General features: G+C 46.5%; 1 protein-coding gene across 3 annotated transcripts; it reads right to left on the reverse strand.

The window, feature by feature from the left end:
• Window positions 1-17,317: 17,317 nt before the first annotated feature.
• On the reverse strand, window positions 17,318-25,730 carry TBXT (T-box transcription factor T). 3 transcript variants are annotated; one of them, XM_045805454.2, is made up of 8 exons: window positions 25,525-25,730; window positions 24,925-25,189; window positions 24,041-24,175; window positions 23,226-23,287; window positions 23,045-23,106; window positions 21,275-21,448; window positions 19,414-19,543; window positions 17,318-17,591 (listed from the first exon to the last, which is right to left on the reverse strand). In XM_045805454.2, exons 1-8 carry the CDS (start codon window positions 25,728-25,730, stop codon window positions 17,318-17,320), a joined length of 1,308 nt encoding a protein of 435 aa, XP_045661410.2. The 3 variants fall into 3 exon arrangements, with proteins under 3 accessions (XP_045661410.2, XP_045661409.2, XP_045661411.2); XM_045805453.2 differs by having other exon boundaries at window positions 21,275-21,451; XM_045805455.2 differs by lacking the exon at window positions 21,275-21,448.
• Between the last annotated feature and the right edge of the window lie 460 nt (window positions 25,731-26,190).

Raw genomic sequence — 26,190 nt, forward strand, 5'->3', positions numbered from 1 at the left:
CACAGACAGGCTACACTGGGGAACAGTTGTGTCATAGAGACAGGAGAGTGTCACGTCATGAGCAGCTCGACACGTGCCTGCCTGGTTGGAAATGCACGCACACACGCACGCACACATGGGAAACACGGGGGATTGCTGCTTATGTAAAGCATGGCCTTATCTCTTCTTTCAACAGATGGCCAGGAAGAAGTCATGAAAACAGAACCAGCCCAGTATCTAGACATTTAAACTACAAGGAAAGAAAAGAACCAGTGAAAGAAAACAGAAAACGTTTGGTAGATGAATAACACATCAGGGAGTCTTCGCTTCCGGTTTCTGTCAAAACAAATTCCTGAGACCACTGATTTCAACTCAATATGAAAAAAGAAGGAGGTAAGCTGCAAAATAACGGCATTTGTTCCGATTTCTGAGGACACAAAGATACGTAAATGGACTACACTCTAGAAAGTGACAAGCCATCGGTGGGAGGGAAGACACCCAAGAATGCCTGCATCCATATCAGAATGGCCAGAACAGGAGGAATCCGCGAGGGATGGAGGTAAGGAGAAACCAGGGGAACGTTCTGCATCTTATTGGCTGGAGCCCTGAGTAGCCTGAGCACAAACCAGTCCTATACCAACTTCCAGCCGTCCTCCCCTGGCTTCCACTGCATGCCTCACTGGGTGCTGAGGGGAAAAGCTGGGATCGGGGGAGGAGGGCTGCAAGGTGAGGTGTGCAGGGTCTCACCCAAGCACAGGAAGCCACTCAGATGACAAGAGATGAGCGAGACTTCAGAGATCAACCTGTCCTAGGCGTTCTAGGCCTTCAGAAATTGCAGCTTGGATAGGAAGCAGCTCAGACAGGCCCTGGAATCTTGCCAGTGTTCAAATCCCAGGCTCTGCTGATCCACCTCTCAAAGCAGGCAAGCCAGTCGAGCTGAACTTAAGCTACAGCAAAACCCAGACTACCCGCTACGACAGATTAGAGCAACCTATCCACCGGTCAGCCCAACAGAATAAGAGGCAACATTGTTCACTTCAACTGCTACTCTTCTTTTCTACAAAAAAAGCAGAAAATTGAAATTACAAGATATATGAAAAAGTGACCCATGGTTTAAAAAAAAAAAAAAGGAAATTGTCAGGGCACCTGGGTGGCTCAGTCAGTTGAATGTCCGACTCTTGATTTCTGCTCAGGTCATGAAATCAGGGTCCTGCAATTGAGCCCCATGTCAGGCTCCATGCTAAGCATGAAGAAGCCTTCTTGAGATTCTTTCTCTCCCTCTGCCTCTGCCTCTCCCCTCTTCCCCTCAAAAAAAAAAAGAAAAGAAAAGAAAAGAAAGAAAGAAAGAAAGAAAGAAAGAAAGAAAGAAAGAAAGAAAGAAAGAAAGAAAGAAAGCAACTGTCAAGACTCAGAAATTGTGAAGAATCAGAGACTTTACAAAGTCTATGCTGAAAATGCTGAGATACCCAGTGGGGAAAAACTAGACGCCATATGTAAAGAGATGGCAGAATTTAGCAGATACAGGAACACTAGAAATTAGAAGCACTATACATGCCAGAGATAAAAAAAATATATCAGCAGTGAAGAATTCATTAGGTGGGTTTAGTAGCAGGTTGGATGCTACAAAGGAAAGAATCAGTGAATTGAATTCAGGTCAATCAAATGAATCTAAACTGAATAAAAAAGAAAAAACGGAGGAAAAACCATACTGGAGGAACCAAAATATATGGGACAACATCAAACAGTCTAACATGCAAGTAACTGGAGTCTGAGAGGAAGAGGAAAGATATAACACACCAGAGCAAACAAATTAAGGGGTAATGGCTAAGAACTTTCCGAAGTTGGTGAAAAACACTACCTACAGATACTCGGCAAATCCTAAGCAGGATAAATGTAAAGAAAAGTCATCTTTACAGCAGCGAAGTAAAATAGGTGAAAATCAAAAGATAAATAACAGATCTTTAAAACATGGGGGAGGGATGTATTGTATGTAGTACACGGTCATTTCTGGTGATGTGAGTGACACCTAGCCTCTCACTGTAAGCAATGGAAGCCAGAAGAGAAGGGAATGACCCACAAAACCCACAAACCAAAACAGAAATGACTAGAATTCTATACTCAGTGAAAATATTATTCAAAATTGAAAGTGAAATAAAGATAATCACTGACAAAAACAAAGAATTCATCTCTAGCAAACCCATCCTACTAAAAATGCTAAAAATAATTCCCAGTTTGAACCTCAGATCTGAAGGAAAAGATGAAGATTACCAGAAAGGGTTAATATTACATCATACATTGATTGTTTAAACCAAAAAATAATAACAATTTTGTAGGGTTATATATTTATATGTAAACATAAAATATGAGACAAAAAGACAGGAGCAGGTATAATGAGAGTAAACCGAATTATGCTGTTATTAGTTTCATAGGCTGTGAAGTAATATAATTTTACATGAAGTTAGACCAGAATGACCTAAAGATGAATATCATAATCACAGAAAACCAATAGGTAATAGCACGAAAAGTTAAACTTTGCATAACAAAAAATATTTGATGTGTCCAGAAAAAAACAAAAAAGGACAGGAAAGGAAGGGAAGTGGGAAACTAAGACAAATACAAGTAGGTTAAATGAAATAAAATCCCCACATGGAAGACATCAGCCAAACTATGTCAATACCAACATGAAATGTAAATGAGCTCAACACTTCTATCAAAGGCAATTGTTGTCATATAAGATAGTAAGACCTGACTCTAAGCAACAGATAAGAAACATGTTTTAATTATAAAGACATGGGTTGAAAGCAAAGGATGAAAAATGATATACACTCCAAATTCTGCATAAGGAAGCTGGTTATATTAATATCAAGGTAAAAACTCCAGGACAAAGAATATGACTAGAGATTTAGCAGCACAATTCATAATGTTAAAAGGATCAATTTACCAAGAAGACAAATATGCAAGGTGTATGCACCTAACAACTGAGCTTCAAAACACATAAGACAAAATAAGAACAAAACTAAAAAGAGAAATAGACAAACCATTTATTATAGTTAGGGATTGCCATACTCCTCTTTCTGTAGTTGATTAAAGAGATACACATAAGATCAGTATGGCTATAGAACATTTATGCTTTCAACCAACGTAAAGAAATTAACATGTAAAACACCACTTACAATTGCTGCAAAGTAGACACCCTTTGAATGTGTACGCGAAATTTTCATGAAGATCAAGTACATGATAAGTCATATGAAGAGTCTCTATACATATCGAATAATGGAAGTCAGACTATATTCTCTGATAACAACTGCAATAAATTTTTAAAGTGATAAAATAAACATAGGATATCCTCAAATACTTCAATCTAATTAACACTTCTGAATAGCTTGTGCGTTAAAAAAAGAAATCAGAGAAAAAACTTTAAATATTTTGTACTAAATGATAAAAACACACATAGCAAAATTTGGGGCACGCAGCTGAAACTGTGTTTAGGGGAAAATATACAGCATTCAATGTTTGCATTAGGAGAGAAGAGAGTTCGAAAGTCAATGACTTGAGCTTCCAACTTAATAATCTAGAAAAAGAACAACACATTAATTCCAGGTGACTAGGAGAAAGGAAGTGATAAAGAGAAAAGCAAAGAATCAATGAAATAGGAAAGGTAAAACGGAGCACACTAATGAAAACCAAGCCTCGTTCTTTGAAAAGATTCATTCAAATTGATGAATGTCTAACTGAACAGATCAAAAGAACCAAGAGAAAATAAGCAAATTCAAAGACGGAGAATCAGAGGTAGCAACACTGGAGTTCCCATCCAGTTAAAAAGAATATAGGATTTTATGAAAAGCTTTATTTGTAAATTCAAGAACAGATTAAATGGGAAGATCTTTAAAAGACACAAGTTTCCAAAATTGACTACAGAAGAAACAAAAAATCCAAACAGGTTCATATCTATTTAGAAAACTAGATTATTTATCAAAACCTTTCCCACAAAGGAAGCTGTGGGACCACCGTTCCTGGTGCACACAGGCGGGTACAACACTCAGTATTGACGGTCTCACCCCGAAACATCAGGAGGGAATCACTGCACCCAACGGCGTGATTAGGTAAGTAAACTAAATTTCAGGCAACCCTTTAAAAAATTACTCAGCCATCAAAAAGAATGAAATCTTGCCATTTGCAATGACATGGATGGAACTAGAGGGTATTATGCTGAATAATACTCTCTATTATATAATAATAATGATTAGTGAAACAACTCTAAAAATAAGTGAAATTAGAGAAAGAAAGACAATTACCATATGATTTCACTCATACGTGGAATTTAAGAAACAAAACAGATGAACATAGGGGAAGGGGGAAAAAAGACAGAGGGAAACAAACCGTAAGAGACTCTTAAGGATACAGAACAAACTGAGGAGCGGGGATGGATGGGGGATGGGCTAGATGGGGGATAGGCATTGTGGAGGGCACCTGCCGTGAAGAGGATTGGGAGTTGTATGTAAGTGATGAATCACTGAATTCTACTCCTGAAACCAGTGTTGCACTGTATGTAAAATTAACTAGAATTTAAATTTAAAAATTGAAAAGAAAAAAACAACAACATTTTTCCCTTTCAGTGACTGGGAAGAGTCATTAACAGCTGACAAAGTCACAGATGGTATGCTTTGCCTCTTCTGCTTCTCCGTGGAGGCACTACTGAACATCCCAGCTCCCCATTCGGAAGGCAGGATCCCCTTTCTCGACAGCCTGAGTTGTTCCATTCCCATGACACCTGCACCATCATGGGAGAGACTGCCACTCCTGCATCCTTGCGTTCTGTTCTCTGGTCATGCAGTACCTTTATTTATTATTAGTTGTTAACCAACAGATTCTGATATTCCTGGTGGAACATACTCCACGGCTCAGACACAATTTGGGAAAAAAATCATAAGCACAATTTTAAAATGGACTTTCATAGTGAGTGAAAAGAAACAAGCGTGAATCATCTGAAATCAGCTTTTTCGGGGCACCTGCTTGGTCGGTTAAGTGCCTGCCTTAGGCTCAGGTCATGATCCCAAGGTTCTGGGATCGAGCCCCACACTGCATCAGGCTCCCTGCTCAGTGGGGAGTCTGCTTCTCCCTCTCCCCCTTCCCCTACTTATGCTCTCTCTCTCTCAAATAAATAAAATCTTTAAAAAATTAGAAATTCTTTTAAAAAATAAATAAAATCAGCTTTTTCTTTGGATCTGGATAAGAATGTTTATTATAATCCAAATATCACATTATTTTAAAATATATTATTTAAAAATCATTCTTTCTAAGCACAAAACATTTTGCAACTTTTCATATGAATTTGCATTATAAACCACACACATTTTAACCCCAAATGAAAGACTCAAGTAAACTTTTCTGTCTAAACCTCATGAAAAGGTGGATGTGATCAGTGTCTCAGTTCTCTTGGCAAGATCTTTGGATCAATAGAACCCTTTTCTCCAGATTTTAGGACAGTACCAAATTGCTAATTTAAATAAGTATGTTCAGTATTAACTATCTCTTTTCCAGAAAGATGGTCAATGCTTTTCACATCAGCACTGGAAATATTATAAAGAGCCCTCACAAAATGTGAAACAAATACCTCATTGTTTGGCTTTCCCCTTCAGTGCTGATCACCAGGTACCCACGGAGTGGGATGGCTCCCCTTGTGAAACCCATCCTGAGCCAAGCCCTTCCCAACTGACACCGCTTCTTCTGTGAAAAATGCATTCAGTCTTACAGTTGGTAGACTAATGAAGTAAAATTTTAACTCTTTTTAAAGGCTTTAAAAAAAAAAAGAAAAGAAAGAAAAGAAAAGAAAAGTTAAGAAAAGAAAAGAAAAGAAAAGAAAAGAAAAGAAAAGAAAAGAAAAGAAAAGAAAAGAAAAGAAAAAAGGCAACTGGGTGGCTCAGTGCATTGAGCACCGACTCTTGAATTTGGCTCTGGGCATGATCTCAGGGTCATGGGATCGAGCCCCGTGTCTGGCTCTCTGCTGGGCCTGGAGCCTGCTTGAGATTCTCTCTCTCCCTCTTCCTCTGCTTCTCCCCCCTTAAAAAAAAAAAATAGAATTACCATAAGTGTTCCAGGCCTCCCACTTCCAGGCGTATATCCAAAAGAATGGAGAGCAGGGTCCAAGATGATATTTGCTGTCCCGTATTCATAGCAGTATTATTCACAATGGCTAAATGGTAGAAGCAACCCCGCTTCCACTGACAGATGAATGGATAAACAAAATGCCATACAGGGACACCTGGGTGGCTCAGTTGGTCATCTGCACTCGGGCTCAGTGATGGTCTTGGGGTCATGGGATCGAGCCCATGTGGGGCTGCCCACTCAGCAGAAAGTCCGCATGTCGCTCTCCCTCTGCCCCCCTCTCGCTCATGTGCATGCTCTCTCTCTCTCTCTCTCAAATAAATAAATAAATAAATAAAATATTTTTTAAAATGTGATACAAACAAAGCAACATCATTGAGCCATAAAAGGAAGGAAATTTCCTTTTACAGGGGTGAGCCTTGAGGACGTTAGGCTCAGTGAAAGAAACCCGTCACAAAAAGACAAACCCTGTATGATCTCACTTCCGTGAGGCCCTGGAGTCATCGAATCCCCAGGGACAGAAAGGAGAAGGGTGGGTGCCAGGGGCTGGGGGAGGGGAGGGGCCGGAGTGTTCCAAGAGGACAGCGTTTCCATCCGGCGATGGACCGCGGGTCACGGCAACGAGAGCGTACCTGAAGCCACTGACCGTAACACGGAAATGGTGACGATGGTAAGTTGGTGATGTTGTGTGTATTTTACCATGATTGAAAACCATGCAAGTCTTGGCTGGCGCACGAGAGCCTGCCCGGTCCTGTCCTGCCCCCTCTCCCTCTTCCTCTTCCTCTGGCCCTTCTTGGCTCCCTATGCTCCATCCCTGTGGACCTTCCAGGTGCTGTCTCTGCTCTCAAAGTCTCTGGCTTGCAGCCGGGTCCCCGGGAAAGCGCTCCCCCTGACCTCCCCCTGCCTGGGGCTTTGTGACGCAGACTGGGCTTCAGACACCTTGGAGAAGCCTTCATCGCAAACTTCCTTGAAGCAGTCCTGGGCCAGGTGGCCCTTTCTTCTAAAACTTAGCATAATTCAAATATGTCTTTCTTTAAAACTTTTCTCTTGTTTTAGATGGAGTGAGGGGGTTTCACCCGCCTGGCTTCCTCCCCACCCTAACACGCTGTTAGCACACACGTGTGTTCAGTACGTCCTTGCCAACAGAAGGGGGGCAGGACAGCAGCATGGTGGAGGCGTGGGGTTCGCGCTCCACTCTCTTCCAACACCGGCTCACACCTCACGACACGGTCTTGCCATGCTTTGCCCTCCATCCCGTCCCTTCCTCCATCCAGTCCTGTGCCCAACATGCAGCTTTGGGCTTTGGTAAGGCCACGTTACGCCATCTCCCCCGTATAATGTCCTTTAATCTATCAGACGACTTCCCCCTTAGAACCACGGCAGCCGTGTCTGTGCGTCTGTCAACCCTCCGTGGTCCCACACATCAGATCCGGGAAGTGTGCCTGACTTAGTCCTGCCAAGCCAAGCACACTCGGCTCCCAGGCACACATCTTACTCCCCCAACTTTCCAGCTGTGTGACGCTGGACCACACAGTTCACCGCTCTCTACCTCTACTTCCTTTTCTGTACAAAGAGGATTGGTTTCTTAGGAGGGTGAGTTGACACATGCAATGCACTCAGAATAGCGACAAACGCATCATAAGCACCCAAATGCCAGCTGTTACCAACTCCCAGGATTTAAGGCCCGGGAGTCAGGTCGACCAGCTTGCTTCTGTGGGTGGCGAGAACCAAAGCAGTGTGTGTCTGGGTGCTGGGAAGTGAGCACCTTCTACCATGTGGATTCTCATGGGATTTATTGGGGGGAGTCTGGGACCTTTATGATGCCCTGGAATTGAACGATTGTCCTTTCGTTTGATGTCTGGAAGCTTTTACACCTGAGTCAATGAAGATCCTGGTGAGTCAGCAGTAAACCTTTCCTTTCAAGTGGAGGAAGGGCAATAGTGAGCAGAGTTGGGAAGGGGAACCTCCGCTTCCAGAACCTCCAGGAAAGAGTCTTGTGTGGAAGGGAGGATCATTCAAACTCTCAGCAGGGAAAGCCACTCTGCAGGGAAGGTGGGTGTGGACGCTGTGCCCGGGTCTCATACCATGCATCTGCCATTGTTCCAGCATTTACCTGGTGAGACAGCTCAGCTCACATACAAGAGTCTGGCTTGAAGTCTTTTTTTGCTTTATTTGTGTTGTTTCTTTTCTAAGGCACTTTGCTATGTAAATGTCTTTGTAATTATAATGTTTTCTCCTTCCTATTTGTAGAACCAAGTTTTATTTTAAGAAGAAGAAGGTTTATTAACACAGGTCCTCTGTAAATCAGAGGCATAAAGTAATTACAGGTGACAAATGAAGGAAAGGATGAAAGGGAGGGATGAGCTTTTCTTCTAAAAGGACTTTTTAAATAGTATATTTTAATGGCATTCAGAATCATTTACCAAACACAGGAGGCCCATTAATTAGAACTGAAACACAAAATTTCTTAATTATACATGTGAAAAGTCATAAGAAGAAGCTATTACTTAAAAAGTGGTATTTATTTATGGTGGGGAAAAATTATTATTGTATTCACACTGAATTATTTGACTCAAAGTTGGATAGTTGATGACAAATTGTATTACTGTCTCCTGACTCTTCACTCTAGGCTCCCACTGAATGCTCTGGCTGGGGAGTTAGAGTTCCCCATCCCACTGATGTGGGGCTTAGCCATGTGACTTGATTTGGCGAATATGACATGGGCGAAAAGTTAAAGCTTGCCAGTTACCAGTAAAAGGTTTAGGAAACGTGGGAAGTTTGGGGGTTACTGGGGTAACTCAGTCGGTTAAGCTTCTGACTCTTGGTTTCAGGTCAGGTCATGATCTCACGGCCGTGGGATCAAGCCTACGTGGGGCTCAGATTGCTGAGCGGGAAGTATGCATTTCTCCCTTTCCCTCTGGCCCTCCACAAGCTCGTGAGTGCTCTCTCTCTCTCAAATAAATAAATAAATCTTGGGGCACCTGGGTGGCTCAGTCAGTTGAGCATCCAACTCTTGATTCTGGTTCAGGTCATGATCTCAGGGTTGTGAGTTCAAGCCCCACGTTGGGCTCCACACTCAGTGGGGAATCTGCTTGAGATTCTCTCTCTCCCTCTGCCCCCTCCCACCCTGCTCTCCTGTCTCTCTCCAAAAATAAATAAATAAATCTTTAAATAAATAAATACATCTTTAAAGAAAAAAAAAAAGAAACATTGGAAGTTTCTGCTAGGTCTCCTATCACTCCCAACCTCTACCATGATAACTATATACAGACAGTGTCTCACTTAGGCCTGGTCCCTGAGGAAAAACCCATGGACAGTATCGAGACCACCCCCGCAGAGCCAAAGACCCCAGTCTGTAAACATTGACATGCGACGTGAGTGAGAAATGAGGATTTGGTTCTTCGAGGGCCTGAGATTTTGAGGTTGTTGTTGCACAGCATTATCCCATCAAAACCCGACTAACACAGCTTACGGATGAAGTTAAGTTCTACAGAATTGGGGAACTTAGTAATTAACGTAAAACTCACAAGGAACTTGGAAACACATGAAAGTCTCTAACCATGCAGTCATTGCAGGCAGGTGCCTAGAGGCTTGATGAGACGCAGAAGTGTGTACAGATGTCAAATATGACCCCGTAGGATCAGAGGTCGCTATCCCTTTGCTCACATGCAAGTGTAAGCCTTGTTCTTGAAACAGGGTAAGAGAGGGTATCCCTGAGAATGATTTTCTCATTCATTAGGATGGATTATATCTGTCCCTTCTGAGAAAGAGACAAGAAATGCAGAATAAAGTCTTTTGTGAAATAAGACCCTGAACAGATTGGTTTGATCTTTCAGGCCCCAAAGTTATCTACTATTAAGACATGAGGCCCTTCATAAGCCCAAACCTATGCAAATGGAGACTAAGAAGAGAAAAACCTCAACGCTACTGCCTGTTTAATGAGAAACAGCCTGGCTCAGTCGGTAGAGCATGCGACTCTTGATCTTGGGGTCATGAGTTGGAGCCCCATGTGTGATATAGAGTTTACTTAAAATAAAATTTAAAAAAAAAATTTTTTTAAAAGGAAAGAGAACACTTGCTAACACACAGGTGTGGCCCAAGGAGCCTTTCGTTGGCCCCTCCCAACTCGGGAGCTGGCCCCGGGTCCAGAGGAGGCATTGCTGACGTCCTGGTGCATCTCTTTGCTTAGGTGTAGAAGAAAGACCCAACCTAGTGTGTGTCAGTGCAGGACAGGGTGGTCACCAGTCCACAGGACGCTCAGAAGAGGCCTGTTGGGTACCATTCCTCAATAAAGCAGGAGCAGGGCCCAAAACAGAGACAGGATTTTCTGGATAATTCTAATGGCCATCTAGATCCAGGCAGGGGCCAGTCAGGGCGACCATGTCAGTCTTAGCTCTTGAGCTGTGGGTAGAAAAGAGCTGTTGGACTTTTCTCCAGTGGTTGGTTGGTTGGGTCCCAACCATGAGGGACAGAAGGTCTTTCCCTGGAACAATTGCATTATGAGGTCTTTCGGAAACTGGGTTTTCCGTCTCTGGTCACTGGCTAATTTCTTTAATTCTAATTTCTAACTTCTGGCTCAGGCAGGCAACAGGTTTCCGGCCTGCAGCTGCTCTTCCTTGAAGGGTGAACAGCAGGCCAGCAATCACAGTCTCTTTCTAAAATAAACACCTGATTTAAAAAAAATAATCTCTTTTAAGAGATTATTAATAAGCTCTTATTATTAATAAGCTCTTCATTGTTAATTGTCTATTTGCCTCCCACAGCTTCTGCTCTCCATCCTCCCACTCATGATCTTGCAGACGCGGCTGCCCCTGCAAAGCCGGGTCTCCCTGCTCATGGAACACCCTAAGAAATTAAACTTTCAGGTGGAGGCATACCATTCCATTCCCAGGTGAGCTTTTACCATCGAACAGAGCAACATTCGCTTCGCTGTCACTGAATGGAAACCTTGGTTACACATTCTCTTCCTTCTAACGCTCGCAGAGTTTTTCCCAGAAAATACTTGTCCGTGTTCCTTCTTCAATTTTCACTTTCTCGCTCCGGTGACCAGCCGGCTCTGTGTGCCTGGCACACTGCATGACTTGTTTGTTCCCATCACTGTGCTCCGGCCCTGAGAATCAAGGTGGAGAGCCATCCGTGCTCATCCCCAGTCTAAGGAGAAGTGTCTTCTGAGTCCCCCGAGCTGTCTGGTACCGTCTGGTCTGTTCTCAGAGCTCTGACGGGAGCTTACTTAGCCTTCTGCTCTTGGCAGCTGCTGCTCCCTGCTCTCGGGTCTGATATGTAGTCTGATATACATTCTGTGCTCTTTGTAGTCTGACTTATTCTTCCAAGCCCAACGGAGTTCGTACTTGACCTTCTCCTGACTCAGTTAAGCTATTTTTACTTTTTCAGTTTTAAAGAATTCTTTGTAGACCCTTATAACATTTCTATAGATTTCTGACTTTTCAACCTCATGTCCTTTTTTAAAAGATTTTATTTATTTATTTATTTGAGAGGGAGAGAGAGAGAGAGAGAGAACAAGTTGGGGGGAGGGGAAGAGGGAGAAGGAGAAGCAGACTCCCCACTGAGCAGGGAGCCCCATGTAGGGCTCGATCCCGGGACTCTGGGATCATGACCTGAGCCGAAGGCAGATGCTTCACCGACTGAGCCACCCAGGTGCCCCAACTTTTCAACCTCATGTCCTTTTTTACTAGCTGTTGACCCTTACCTTTAAAGGCAACCACATTTTTACTGACTACATGGGATTCTTTAAGCCCTCTGCTCTGTCTTTCCAGACTAAGTCAAATATTCCATCCAAGAGTCGTGTTCTGCTTCTAGTTTTCTCATAAAGATGCTGCTGTTTCCCCCACGTTTTCTTAATATTCTGACATTTACCATCAAGTCCTCTCGAACCCGATGGCTGTCCACATGGCCGGAGCGTAGCACGCCTGCCTACAACCTGAACCCTCTTCAAACATGCTCGGTCCCATCACCTCTGCCACTGCACTCCCTGGCGGCCTGTCTGCTTCCTCCGGCATGATGCCATCCTCTTTCCCCTTGTCCACTGTTGATGGAAGCCCCTGGTGTCTTTTGGGTTGTGTGTCTTCTGTTCAATAAATTTCACAGCACTTTTCAGTTGGCCCAGCAAGTAGCCAACGGGACAAAGTGTTGCCAGAACAGCTTGTGTTCTGGGTAAAATAGATCCATTTTTTTAACACCGTCCTGCTCCTTATCTGGAATCTGGCACTCTCTCTGCTAAATCTTAGATGTGTGGCTCGAGGAGTGAAAAGGCTGGTCTGAGACTTAGGAACATTCACCTAGCTCTCGCTCTCTCTCTCTCTTAGTTAACTTCATTTTTTAATTCTGTGGTGTGCCCTATTGCTTTGGAGAAGACGCTGGGATTCAGGATACCTCGAGCACGGGTGAAGGGATGTTTCCCAGCTCCTTTCTCTGGGCACCTCCCTTCATACCCTGTCACCACAAGCTCAGCTTGAGGCACACCTTGAGAATTGTGGAAACTCCCATTCCCATGGGATGACAGGTCACTGCTGTGCATGCCCACGTTTACAGCTAGATAAGTCACCAGCCACGATGGGATGTGCAGGCTGCGTGGCTCTCGGGACAGTTCAGGGAGTTGTGAGATAAAGGCCGTACGATTTTAAGAGATGTTTTGCAGTTGAAAGATTTTCTAGAATCCCCCTGACACATTCAGAAGTGTTAACAAAGGTTCTTGCAGACCCTTGATTTGGTCTTCATCCCGCATCCTTGCCATATGGGCAGTACTCTCGATTTGGTCTTGACACCAAGCTGGACAGACTGGACATGAGAAATGATTTCCTAGCAAGTCCTGGACCCTGTAAATTTCCTGTATGTTTATATTTAAAGTGCAAAACTATGCCTTTGATTGGTTTAGACCGTTTACATTGACTGTCATCATTGGTATGGCTGAGTTTAAAATCAACCTCTTGCTATTTGTTTTCCAATTGTCCCATCTCTTTGAACCTTTTTCTTCTTGTTTAGAAAAGAATATTTTCTATAATCCCGTTGTATCTCTTTTGTTGACTTCTTAGCTGCAACACTGTCATTTTCGTGGTTGTTTTTGAGTTGATGGCAGTTACCAACCACTCATCACCACTGGCACTCCAGTGACAGGACCCTGCCCAGGGTAGTGTGGACACCTTACACCACCCTGACCCTAAAGCTCTTGGTCATGTATTTGTTTAAACATGTTAGAAACCCACACTGCATTGTTACTATGTTTGTATAAAATTTATTTGATAAAATATTAACTTTTTGCAAGTTAATGATATCATAGTTTTATAATACTATGTTTTAAAACTTAACAATAGTAAGTTTTCTTTATAATTCCTTATTTGGAATTATTCTTTTTAAAGATTTTTTTATTTATTTGGAAGGAGAGGGAGAGGCAGAGAGAGGGAGAGAAGCAGACTCCTTGCTGAGCGCAGAGCCCCCATGTGGCCCTCAATCCCACGGCCCCGAGATTATAACCTGAACCAAAATCAAGATTTGGACACTTAACCGACTGAGCCACCCAGGCGCCCCAGGAATTTTTTTGTTAATTGGAAAAAGAAGACAGTCATTTAACCTCTTCCTTTTTTTTGTAAAAAAAAAAAAAAACCCATTAGAATTATGAAAATATTTAGATATGAGAAAAATAAGCTTTTCTTCTCAAAACTATAGCTTTGGGAACTGAGGAGAAAGGATTTTAATCACGAACCGCTTGTAGGATCCTGGCTATATTGCCATAATCCAGATGCAGTGTTTTTATTACAGAGCTCTATAGTTTTCTAGTGTGGGATAATACATATTTTGAAATATATATGATATGATGCTAAAAATAGAACTGGGGGTTCGGACCCCTTTAACTCTGTGTGAGCTTCTAGTTTTCTGGTTGGTTGTGATTTTAACCTGGTTACAGATGTGCCTTCTTAATCTTCCACACATATCATGGATTCACTTGCCCATATTCCTGGTCAGGAATGTGTTCATTACACATTCTCCTTTTAAATACATATTTTTTTTAAAGATTTTTTATTTATTTATGTGACAGAGAGACAGCCAGCGAGAGAGGGAACACAAGCAGGGGGAGTGGGAGAGGAAGAAGCAGGCTCCTAGCGGAGGAGCCTGATGTGGGGCTCGATCCCGGAACGCCAGGATCACGCCCTGAGCCGAAGGCAGACGCTTAATGACTGCGCTACCCAGGCACCCCTAAACACATATTTTGAAAAGTATTTTTCTTTCTAGAAGGCATAATCCCTGTCTATCACCATGACCTTCCCCAAAAAAGAAAAAAAATAGAATAAAACAATCTGGCCACATACATTCAAAGTGGCAGGGAACAATTTTTAAAGATCACTTTCACCTTATATACATACAGGGGGCCAGGCCCTCTGTAACCCCAAAGACAAGCAGTTCAGATTGTATCATTCCTTTTTTAGAAATTGGGCTATATATTTATCGTTCATGAAAAATTTAGAAACTACCTTAATCCTCGTAGAGAAATAATTCCCAGGACCTTCCCATTGCATTCTGAATTAGGACAGGTCCCCGAGGATCTCGACGAGGTGTTTCTTATATGCAGCCGTACCTTATGCTGAGGGTTCTGTAAGGAGAGCCGGGCAACGATTTGTTTATTGGCTTGGAATCCTATCTACGATGCTGTAGCCACGTCACTCTTTCTACCCACTTTCCAAGACCTTTATCTCTTTCATTTCTTACAACAACCCTGAGAGATGAGCATTTTCTTTCTCTGTCTTTGCAGAAAAGGAACTTGAATTTTTGGAGTGGGTAACTCACACTCAAATCCACGTCTTTTGCACCAAATGGCAGGCTCTTTGTTTTTTGTTTTTTGTTTTTGTTTGTTTGGTTGGATTTTTTAAGATTTTATTTATTTGACAGAGAGAGAGACAGCCAGCAAGAGAGGGAACACAACCAGGAGGAGTGGGAGAGGAAGAAGCAGGCTCCCGATGGAGGAGCCCGATGCGGAGCTCGATCCCAGAACGCTGGGATCACGCCCTGAGCCGAAGGCAGACGCTTAACGACTGAGCCACCCAGGCGCTCCAAGGGCAGGCTCTTTGAGCTACGTGGCTGCCACTGCCTCCCTGCATAAGATGAAAAACACTGTTTGGTCTATTTAAATATTAATTTTTGAATTTGAACTCTGGGTCACCTTTAAAAATTCAAATGTGTCAAAATCCTGTCCATCTTTTACATGTAAAACCAGTCTCTCCAGCCAGAGACCAAGGCCCCTGCAGAAAGGGCCGTGTGACTCAGTCTCCCCACAGCCCCTGGCCATGCCCTCCAGAACTTTCCACCCAGGCTCCTTTTATCCCCTCAGGTCAGTCCTGCAGTCCTGACACTTGCTGGCCTGCCAAGGGCAGGTGCAGGGATGGACCCTGAAAGGACAAGACCCTGGTGCCCGCCTTCACAGAGCAGTCGGCTACAGAGGGCTGCTAGTTTCCGGGGAGGTGGGCTCCCAGGGGCCTGTCCACACCCTCAAAGCCCAGCCTTTCTCCAGCAGCCCCTGCTGGCACCTCAGCTGGCCAGGGGCCACAGTGCAGCCTGGGGCCAGTTTCATTTCCCAGTTCTATTCGGACAGTGGTCTATTCAAAAAATATTCTTCTAATACATTTGTCAATAAATCTTCTGACTCGGGATACATCTGCATGTGAGCAAGAATAAAATCTAGTAGTTACGACATTGAGGAAAACTTTCAAGGGGCAAAAGGTTGAGGAGAGCCATGTCCGACTTGGACAGCAGGCACAAGTACTCTAAACATTCAGCCCTCTGCACTGAGTCCTAGGGTCACACTCAGTAAGGCAAGTGGATTAGTGCATGTCCCACAGATCGCAGGTGGACCCCAAGGGAGCCTGAGCACTGGACTGAGTCCCTGCAATGCTAACTCATGAGTTCAATAAGGTAACTAATAAGTGAGCAAAGCTGACTTTTAGAAACACTTCTTCTGCTCCTTCAGGAAGTTTCAAAACCCCTCGGCCTTATTTCTCTTAACTTCTAACGTCCACGACACCACCAGAACGCCGCCTCACTGGCTGAGCTCTGATGGATCTGTAACTCTCAGCAAGCAGGGGTTCTGAATATCAAGTTCCAACAAGTAACACCAAAATAAGGATTCAGCCACTAGATGGAGAAATTGCCCCAGTCAAGCACAGAGCACCATTCTGGTTCTCTGCAGGGAATACAAGAAGGAATTTATAAATGCCATATCGTGCAAACATAGAAGCCGTGACTTTTTGTCAATTCATGTGATGTGCTTTTGTTTGAATTGCTCGAATCAGGTAGACATCTCACGTTGATCTTTAAAGCTCTGTGTCATCGTGATCCACGATTCAGTGCTGACTACCTAAATCTCTTGAAAATCGTCTCTGGCATCTCTGTGGTAGTTAGCATCGAGGAAATACATGCAGCTTTCACTTCCCACCCTGCAGCTCGCTGGTGAAAGTATCAGGGTTCACCACAGGTTAAAATGCCCTTTTGGGACAAGGTCTTTGCAGCATCTATCCCAAAATCTTGCCCCAAAAAGAGAAGTCTGAATGATAACTAGACCAACCAAATTTGGATATTGCCTTTATTTTGCAGGAAATGTTTCCTGCTGATTGTCTTTGGCTACTTAAAAAGAAAAATATAAACAATCATAGGTTTAACAATAGGAGAGATTAACTACCTATGCTCAAAATAAACACATTCTAGTGGGCAGAGCAGGCAAATCTGCTTTTCAACTACAATCTGCTGTCCTCCTCTAGGACAGGGTTCTGTCCTTCGCAGCGCAGCTCCCACCGTGGCAGGTGCCGCAAAGGGCCTGGAATCTACCCGCAAGCAACAAGGAAGAGAATTAAGTGTGCTTTTTATCTTCCCAAGCAGGACTGATGGAGCTTACAGATTCTGATGTGCCAACTCACCTATGTGCCCTACGAGAAACAAACAAAAAGTTTCTGGACCCTAGCAAATCACTTTTATTGTGAATCGTGGTAATTCAGGCCAACCGTAGGGCTCCCAGGCCGAATTCACGTGCGCTCACCAGCGGCCGGAGACGGAGGGCACCGCACTCCTGGGGAACAGCAGAACACGGATCCCTCCGCTTATTTTAAAGGGAGGGTGATAAGGCCTATTCCTTCCCTGGACCCATGAGCTGCCACTTCGTACCCGGGAGAGCGATCGAATCCACACTGGAGGCCCCACACAGAAGTCCTGTGTCTGTTACAACACAGGCCTTGCTTCACATGGAAGGTGGTGACACGGGCGTCCACGAGGCTATGAGGCGGGCTTGGGCCGAGGCATCGTACTGGCTGTCGGGAATGTCTGTGGCCGTGGGGGCGCCTTCGTACAGCGGGGATCCCGAGGAGGAGGCGGCCTGGACCGGGTGTGTGAGAGGCGCAGCGTGCGCCGAGGAGCCCCGGAAGAACTGCGCTCCCAGCCCGTTGGACATCGCCGCCGTCTGAGCCCCGGGCGTGATGGTGCCGTTGCTCACAGACCACAGGCTGGGGTACTGGCTGAAAGCGGAAAACCGAGACAGTCAGGCAATCAGAGCCGGGGACACGAACACCCAGACCTCCGCCTGATCACCGCCCTAGACGGCGTCCTCCACACAGGCCGTTCGCTCTATTGTTAAGCCGCACTCCGAGGTGCGCAGAAGCTACTGTCCTGTCAATCAGCAGGAGACAAAATTACGGGAACTGCCTGCAAAGGTTGTGTGCGGTACTTGGCTCCTGCCCCAGCGCCAGTCGCGCTTCCAGACTGGTGGTTTGGCGCTCTCGTGCCCATTCCCAAGTCCCCAGATACCCCGAATCAGAGGTTTCGGGTGTCTAGGTGTCTGTTAATGAGCACGCCCCAGCCGCTGCCGGGTTCTTGCCAGGGAAACAGAACCCTCCTGGAACATGAATGTACGAAAGATGCTTGAACGCGGCACCGACCCCCAAGCTCTGTCCTGTGCGGTGACACGCATGTCAGCGGGGGCGGGGCAGGACCAGCAGCCCGGACCGAGACCTGGGCGCGGATCCAGGCCTCCCCTTCGCTGGCTGTCGGGTAGCCCGGCCTGCGACCGGTTTCGAGCCTATCTCCCCATCCATGGAGGAAGGAGCTGGAAAGGGGTACGAAGTCCTTCAGTCTAGCAGCACAGACTAAAACATCATGCAACCGTGCTCGGACTGCTTTGAGAAAATGTCTTTCTATAACCGAATGTCTTTCCCTTGCTCCATGCTGTGCTGTATCGCTCACCAGGCCCTGTCCTGTGTTTCAGATGTGCTTGACCTTGAAAACAAACCTGAGTTGAACAGAGTAGTTCACTGTCCCCATTTCACAGAGAGAAGAAACAGCTCTGAGATGCCCCATCAGCATGGGACCGCAGTGGGACTGTGGCGTCCCCAAGGCCAGTGGCTTGTAACCTGCGGGTTAGTCCATTTATGTGCAGGTTTCTGAGCGACCTTCCGGCCCTTGAATGGTAGGCTGCTTTGAGCATTGTTTTATTTTTTAAGAGTAGACAATTAGATTATTATAAAGGAATTGTTTCCTAAACAAAAGAATTAAGATCTTGGGAATATTTTGGTATCTTATATACAATAAATGGCACTGCTTTCGTAGTCAAGATAACTTGTCTACAGACTCACTGTGAGCTGACGTGTTAAATTATTTAATATCGCTGAGCCTGTTTCCTCAGAAAATGAAAGTTGACTTTCAGCTTTGCCTTAGTTTTTTATAATAACCCTATGAAAAACAGCAATACACTTACCAATCAGCTTAATTTTTAAGCCAATCTCCCTGCACATTATTTTCAAGCTAATAATAAAACATTCATTGTTCTTTACTAGTTACCAGCATATATAAGGACTTTGATCCTGTATCCACAGAAAAGCCAACACATTTTTCCCCCTCAATTTAATAGCTCTTGTCAAAAATGGTTCTGGAAACATTTCTTCAAATTTCGCCTGCTGACCCCAACAACTCTGTAAAACACAAGCTGAGGATGGGGTTATAGAGCATCTTTTTTCTTGCAGAAACAAGGCTCAGAGAGTTTAAGAGACTTGTCCTTTATAGGAACTAGTAAGTGCCAGAGCCAGGATGGGGGCCCCGGATTCACTCTGTTACAGCTCAGCTCCGTGCAGGACACCCCGAGGAGGCCACTGGTCCTCCCAGAAGACAGACTGGGACAGTAACACAGTGGTCATGTAACCTGGAATGCCAGGTTAATGGTAGAACTGCCAATAACAGCCCAGCTGCCCACAGGTGAGTGGCAGAATAAAAACCAATGGATGGAAATGGCATGATGTCACACTCACGGTCCCAGAACAGCGCACATCACGTCCAGACATATGTTACCTAGAGCCGGTGGGTGGGCCGGTGCTGTGGCTCATGGGGAGCATGCTGGTATGGGCAGGTGTCCCAAGGCTGGGCCAACTGTCATGGGATTGGAGCATGGACAGACATGTAGACGGATTGTCAGAATAGCCTATGGGGTGTAAGAAAGCGTCATTAGTGGGGAGCCTTCCAAGAGCGACAGAATACAGCGAAATACTAGCAACAACTTGTGGTACCCAACACTGAGAACAAATGGGTCCAGATATGAAACAGAGACTATCCAGGGCACCCCGGGGGACTCAGTCAGCTAAGCGTCTGCCTTCAGCTCAGGTCATGATCCCGGGATCCTGGGATCAAGTCCTGCGTCACCTTGCTCTCAGCATACACAAATTCCTTAGAGACTTACCTTAGCCCTAACCCCCACTCACTAGAAACTGTATCACCAGTTACACCTCACAGTCCCAGTGCGGCTCTTTCTGCCCACAGGTCCTGTCCCCATGCTATGATAAAAGCACCTTTTTGCACCAGAAACATCTCAAGAATTCTTTCTTGACCATGTGCTTGGCAGCTCCACATTAGGTCTGCTTGTCTGTCTGTTTTTGTGTTTGTTCCTTCATTCGTATGTGTGTGTGTGTGTGTGTGTGTGTGTGTGTGTTTCTGTCTGTCTGTCTAGTGGGGCTTCATTTATTTTTTTAGAGCGATTTTGGGTTCGCCGCAAAACTGACTGGCGAATATGGATGGTACCCATATGCCACCTGCTCTGGTGGGGCTCCCTGCTCAGCGGGGAGCCTGCTTCTCCCTCTGCCTGCCCCCCCCCCCGCTCATGTGCTCTCTCTCTCAAATGAATAAATTGAACAAATTTTTTTTAAAAAGAAGACTATCCATTGGCCTGTTTAATTGATCATCAAAAGCAAATATTTATGGCCAAACCTATATATTAGAAAATATATTCTAATAAATGCAAGCTTTTTCTTTATCTTCAGATCAATGGATACCCTATAGAAAAGGAATCCTACCATCACTTGATTGGGGATTAATTATCTTTAAAAATAAACATAAATATAACTTTAGCTTAACTTTTCCCAAAATATTACTTAAGAGATGAAAAGACCTCACAAACCATTACTCCGGGCAAAACTAAAATATGATCTTCTAGCCTCAAAGTCTAGCCGCTGTTTCAATAAGACCCCATGGCTATTTCTTTACCAAATAAGCTCCTTTCATTTCAAATCAGCTTTAATTGCTTAATTGTTTTATGGTGTTCACTAGCTATGTTCCTCCTTTTAGAGCCAGACGAAATTAAGTCTGGGCATACGTGGTGTTAGAGGAAGTTAGATAAAGGGGTCTTAATGGTCTAGCCCTGTGTCCGTAGTCCGTAAGCACACATCAGGACCCTGGAAGCCTTCTGCTTCAGGACACCTGGGCCACTTTCAGGGTGATGCTGCTGCTGCTGGTCCAGGCACCATGCTTGGAGAAACAGACTTAGTGCCTCAGTGGGAGAATCACGGAAAATCGTGTGTGGGTCTAGTTAAGCCAGTAATTCTTATGCCTGGCTGGCCCAACACCATCACTTTACAGAGGCTCATAAACTATCCAAACCTGGGCCCCTAAACACAGACCCACAGTTCTGGGGTGAAAAAGCTCCAGCAGGAACTGAGTACATTCGGCACCATAAGCCCCCTAGTCTGGAGGTCCTGGTGGCTGAGCCAGCATCAATGGCACAGACATGAAATAAGGGTCCCTGTTGAGCCACTAAAGGACTGTCCTGGGTGTGTGCTCCAAGAGGTTCTCCTGATCTCAGGAGTCCATCCTACAGATGGCTTTCCTGCAGTGGTCTTCCATCCACCCCCAAACGCCAGGCCGACTTCGACTTAGGACTTACTTGGAGAATTATTCCGATGTGCATAAGGGCTGGGGTAGGGGGATGGCCGGTGGTTCCTCAGGGCAGGGTACCTTTCACAGCCGTGCGTGGAGGGAAGTGAGAGGGGCCCTCCGAACTGAGGGTGGGGGGTGGCGGGTGGGCACAGGCTGCTGGTTCCAGGGATGAGCCACCCCCCTGCTGTGAGAAAAAAATGCTGAGTAACTGGCATTTGCATTACCTCCATTATTTAAAGGACAGGAGAGCTGAGACCAGGAATCTGAGGGTCTCCTCCCGAGGGGTCCCCGATGAAGTGAGGACTCATAGTGTCTCGCACTGAGTCTCCAGTCCAAGTCTTAAGGCATCTGGACTTCAACTCCACACGAGAGACCACAGGTTGACCAGGGTTTCCAAGCCCATGGGGCACCTGAGAAGAGCTGGGGGACCCCAGCCTCGGCCAACACCCCCTGCTTCCTCAACCACTCTTATTCAAACCCGCCAGAATCTTCCCAGGCCCGTCAGCTTCCAAGCCCTAACTGCTGAGCATGAAAAACCATAGAAACACGACATTCAGAGCCAGAGGGATCCAGACACATGGGGCGAGTCACACATGTGGTTCCCCCCACTCTCCGTTCGCCAGCTCCTAACACCTCACCACGACAGGGAGCTGTGTCCTTGTGGGACGTGTGGCCTTTTCTGCCACTTTTCTTCTGCTTTAGGCTCACCTTCTCCCCACTGCGCATGTCCATCAGAAAATCACTCTGATGCTACGCTGCCCGCCCCTCACACTCCAATCTCTTCTCTATTCACTGCTTTTAAGTCTGTTGTTGTTGCTTTTAATTCAGAAAAGCAACCTCTAAGAGGGCAACTACTCTGGCTGTAATTTCCAAACAACAAACAATTCTTCAGACAACATTTAAATGAGGGCAAGGTCCGGACCTGCCCACAAAGCCTGCCCCTATCACCGGCTCGAGCGATGGCAGCCCACGAGCTACTTTAGGAGAGCCGTTTGTTAAATTAGCCCAGAAGTCGCTTAATGAAGAAATAGAGAACAGAAAACGAGTGCCCGGGAAATGTGCCGTGCTGGTCCCCGCAGCCTCTGAAAGTGGCAGCGAGCACTAACTTTCCTTTCCCCGTAATGTCGGTTATTTAAATTCCAAGCCCCCTCCGTGCACAGAGAGGAGAGCCACACGAAACTTCGTCTCCTAACAGACGCTGCTCCAGCTTTGCTCTGGCTCGCGGAGCTCGGAAAGGAAGCCGGACTTGCAGCACTTTCCCCATCCTACAAGCCCCTGTCCCCACCACCAAAACCAGCCCGGGTTGCTGGGCCACTCCTGGAACCAAAATGGGCTACAGGAAAAACCACATCTGCTCCTAAGCTTCGTTCCAAAGGTGGTGCTTCAGCCTGCCATCATTAACAAAGGGAGAAACCACCTCACAGCGGCTGTAACTTTGAGCTGGCTTCTCCACTAGCCTAACAGAGCAGAGTCTAACCCCCCACCAAGATCTCAACCATCCGACCCAGCCATGGTTGGAGCTGCCTCGGGGCCAAACAACAGAGCCCGGGTAAATTCTCCCCTGACTTCTCGGTCAAGAGTCCCAGGTGCCAAATGAGCATCCAGAGCGGAGGCCGAAGACCAGTAATAGCATAGCCCCAACACCACGGGCCCATCTAAGGCCGTCTGCTCCCCAGCCACGCTCAGAAACGGGCTGTTGGCTGAGTCCCCAGCTCTGGCTCTCAGCAGCCTAGTCCCTGAAGCAAGGGACGTGGGGACAGAATGCAACAAACCGTACATTGGGAGTACCCAGACTGCTGGCTGTCTCCGGGTTCTTCCATCATATCTTTGTGGTCACTTCTGTCAAAAAAGTGTATCGAGTTGTCAAAAAGGAGGACATTCAGAAAATAGTATTTGCAGCAATATTTTCTCTTTCTGCATATTTCTTTGCCCAAAGGGTATAGTTAGAATTCTCTCACCTTTCCTTTGCATCAAGGAAAGCTTTTGCAAATGGATTGTATTTAATTTTAAGAGCCGTGATCTGAAAAACAAGAAATCACATTGACTGGTACATTATCCAACAGCCAGAGGATTTAATTTGGTCCCGAGAAATTGGGAAACATCTGTACCTCCCTTTACATATTCAAACATAATCAGACTCCCTTCCAGGTCTATTTTTCTATTTGGGTCTGAAGTGGCTGAGGAATTGTAATATTTCACAAAGAATACTACATTAATGGAAGTTTTTAAATGCTGCTTTTCTGAGTGCAATCCACAGTGAGTTTAACCTACTGCTGAGAGATTCAGTGTGCCTCAGTCAAACAAACATGGCTCAAAAAACATCACTGGATCTTAGGAAACAGCGATTTGCTCATTCTAGTCGGCACTCAGCACCAACAACTTACCCAGCTAATCACAAAATGTCTGTTCTTTGGGGTCAGGCTTAGAGATTTACGGTATTTGTATCTAGCTGACCCTTCACACTGCCCAGGTTTGGAGGTTGCCCCCTACCCTTTCAGGAAGATCTCCAAAGATTTTCTCACTCATCTTGTTCTCAAGAAATTCTCATAGAACTTAACCTAAATATTTTGTTCTTTTCACTCGGAGCTTTACAGAGAATTAAAGGAAAAATGCTTGAACAAGCACACATTTTAAACTTTTCTCCCCTGTCCCAATTTTATGGTCATAGTAGATTATTTGAAAAGGCATAACTTTTCAGTCTAAAGCACACCAACACACAGGACGTCCGCATCCTTTGCGACCTCCCAGGTCACGTTCCCGCCCTGCCGCTCACCTCCTCGTTCTGGTAAGCGGTCACTGCGATGAACTGGGTCTCTGGGAAGCAGTGGCTGGTAATCATGCGCTGGGTGCCCCCAACCCTCACTATGTGGACCCGAGGCTCATACTTGTGCAAGGAGTTCAACATGATCTGAGGGAAGCACATACAAGACCTTCAGATAACGAAACATCCATTTGCCCGGCTGTGGAGGAGAAAAACACATCCATGGCGCAAAAAATACTGTAGCTCACAAGAAAGTGTCTTTACTGTTGAAGTTAGTGGCTTTCCCCTCAAGTGCTGCTCCCGATGACTGGTTTAAGAAAAGGAATGTGAGAAGCTGCACACCATTAAAGGCAATGAACGCCCATCGTGAAATCCTTTGACCTGGTGCAATAACGTTCTAAAGCTTCCAGGATGGCTACAGACATCTTTAAAAGCCTGAGCTTGCTTGCACCTTGCTTGAACATGGGGTCTCCCAGTAAAAATGCCCAAATAAGGACATTCTTAGAAGAGGACAAATTTACAAGTCTGTTCAGACCACGCAGCAAACACGATGGCACATATTTAGCTCAGAAGTGACCCTTTACCATCAAGGCTCATCCGTTCTCTATCTCTAGGAAGCTTGAAGGCTTGAATGCAGAAGTTCCCCAAAGCCTGAGACCTGTTGAGTCTCCAAAGGTGACGCTCTGCACCCCCCCCCACTCCCCGCCTTGGTGTTACTGTCATCAGTTTACTATAAACAACACTGAAGGCTTAATTGAGGAAGGCTGTGGCAGTTTCTCCAGGACAGATGTCACCTCCCGCGCAAGCACCGTCCCTTCTACCACAAGGAAGGGGCAGACCTGGCCGCCTGGCGCTGTCCCTGCACCCCACCACCCCGCGGGCTCTAACACACCTACCTGACCCCCTCCGTTGAGTTTGTTGGTGAGCTTGACTTTGCTGAAGGAGACGGGGGCCTTCATCCAGTGGGCCCCGAAGTTGGGCGAGTCGGGGTGGATGTAGACACAGCTGGGCGCCTGAGGCTCGGGCTTGCCCCCCGGGACCCACTCTCCGTTCACGTATTTCCAGCGGTGGTTGTCGGCAGCCACGAAGTCCAGCAAGAAGGAGTACATGGCATTGGGGTCCAGGCCAGACACGTTCACCTTCAGCACCGGGAACATCCTCCTGCAAAGGAAGGAGTGCAGCCAGAAGACCCCGGATCTGAGACTTCAGACCTTTGGACCTAAGGCACAAAGCTTGGGACAGAGGCATCTCTCATTTGGGGGCATAGAGAAGCCCCCAACCCCCCCTTCCCAGAGCCCCCTTAAGTCCCCAGAGTCCTCCACACTATCCCACGGCCCCCGGAGGAAGTGCGACGATTAGGGGACACAAGACTCTGTTCCCGGAGCCCACCGGAAAGGAGCAAGAAGAACCCCACTGGGAGAAAACTGTAGGACAGCGGGAAACTCTCCCCCAGGCCTCCCGACGCCTGGCGCACGCCGAGCTCCGGGCGCCCCTACCTGCCGTTCTTGGTCACGATCATCTCGTTGGTGAGCTCCTTGAAGCGCAGCCACAGCTCACTCTCCTCGAGGCCCACGCGCAGCTCGCGCTCCGTGGGGTCGCCCTTCTCGCTGCCCGCCTGCAGCTCGCTCTCCACGGCGCTCAGCAGGTGGTCCACTCGGTACTGCAGGCTCTTCCCCGCGCTCTCGGCGCCGGGGGAGCTCATCCTCCCGCCCGCCCCCTCCCCACCGCCCCCCGAAGCCCCTACTGGCTACGCGAGAGCCACCTTCAACCCCGTCGGCGGCCGCTGTCCCGAGACGGCGCGGGGCTCCCAGCACTGGCCCCGAGGAGGGCGCGGACCGAGATCTGGGGGGGAGGGGGCGGGGGAGAGGGGTGGGGGGGAAGGTTATTCCACTTGAACTCCCGCGAGGCACGGCTAGAGTAAGTCTCTGGGGAGAGAAACCGCGTCCCCTCCCATAAATAGAGCGGCGGCTGTGGCGGAGGGGGCCGGCGGATTGGGTCGCGCGCCCTTTGAAGTGCGGGGGCCGCTGCCCATTGGCCGCGCGCGGCCATTTCAGACCCGGCCGGCGGGCTGGGGCGCCCGGGGGCCCACAATGCGTTCCCGCGCCTGTTTCATGTAAATCCCGGGCCGGGCCCTGCGCGCCCCGGCCCAGCCCCGACACCTC

This window comes from Ursus americanus, chromosome 11 (assembly GCF_024610735.1).
Source record: "Ursus americanus isolate L20-20 chromosome 11, mUrsAme1.1.p, whole genome shotgun sequence".
Taxonomy (NCBI): Eukaryota; Metazoa; Chordata; class Mammalia; order Carnivora; family Ursidae; genus Ursus; species Ursus americanus.

Coding starts and splice junctions, on each gene's coding strand:
- TBXT (XM_045805453.2), bottom strand. CDS start 25,730: ATGAGCTCCCCCGGCGCCGAGAGCGCGGGGAAGAGCCTGCAGTACCGA. Junction 24,176..24,924: donor AACTCAACGGAGGGGGTCAG/GTAGGTGTGTTA, acceptor TGCTTCCCTCAG/ATCATGTTGAACTCCTTGCA. Junction 23,288..24,040: donor CCGCTTACCAGAACGAGGAG/GTGAGCGGCAGG, acceptor CTTGTTTTTCAG/ATCACGGCTCTTAAAATTAA.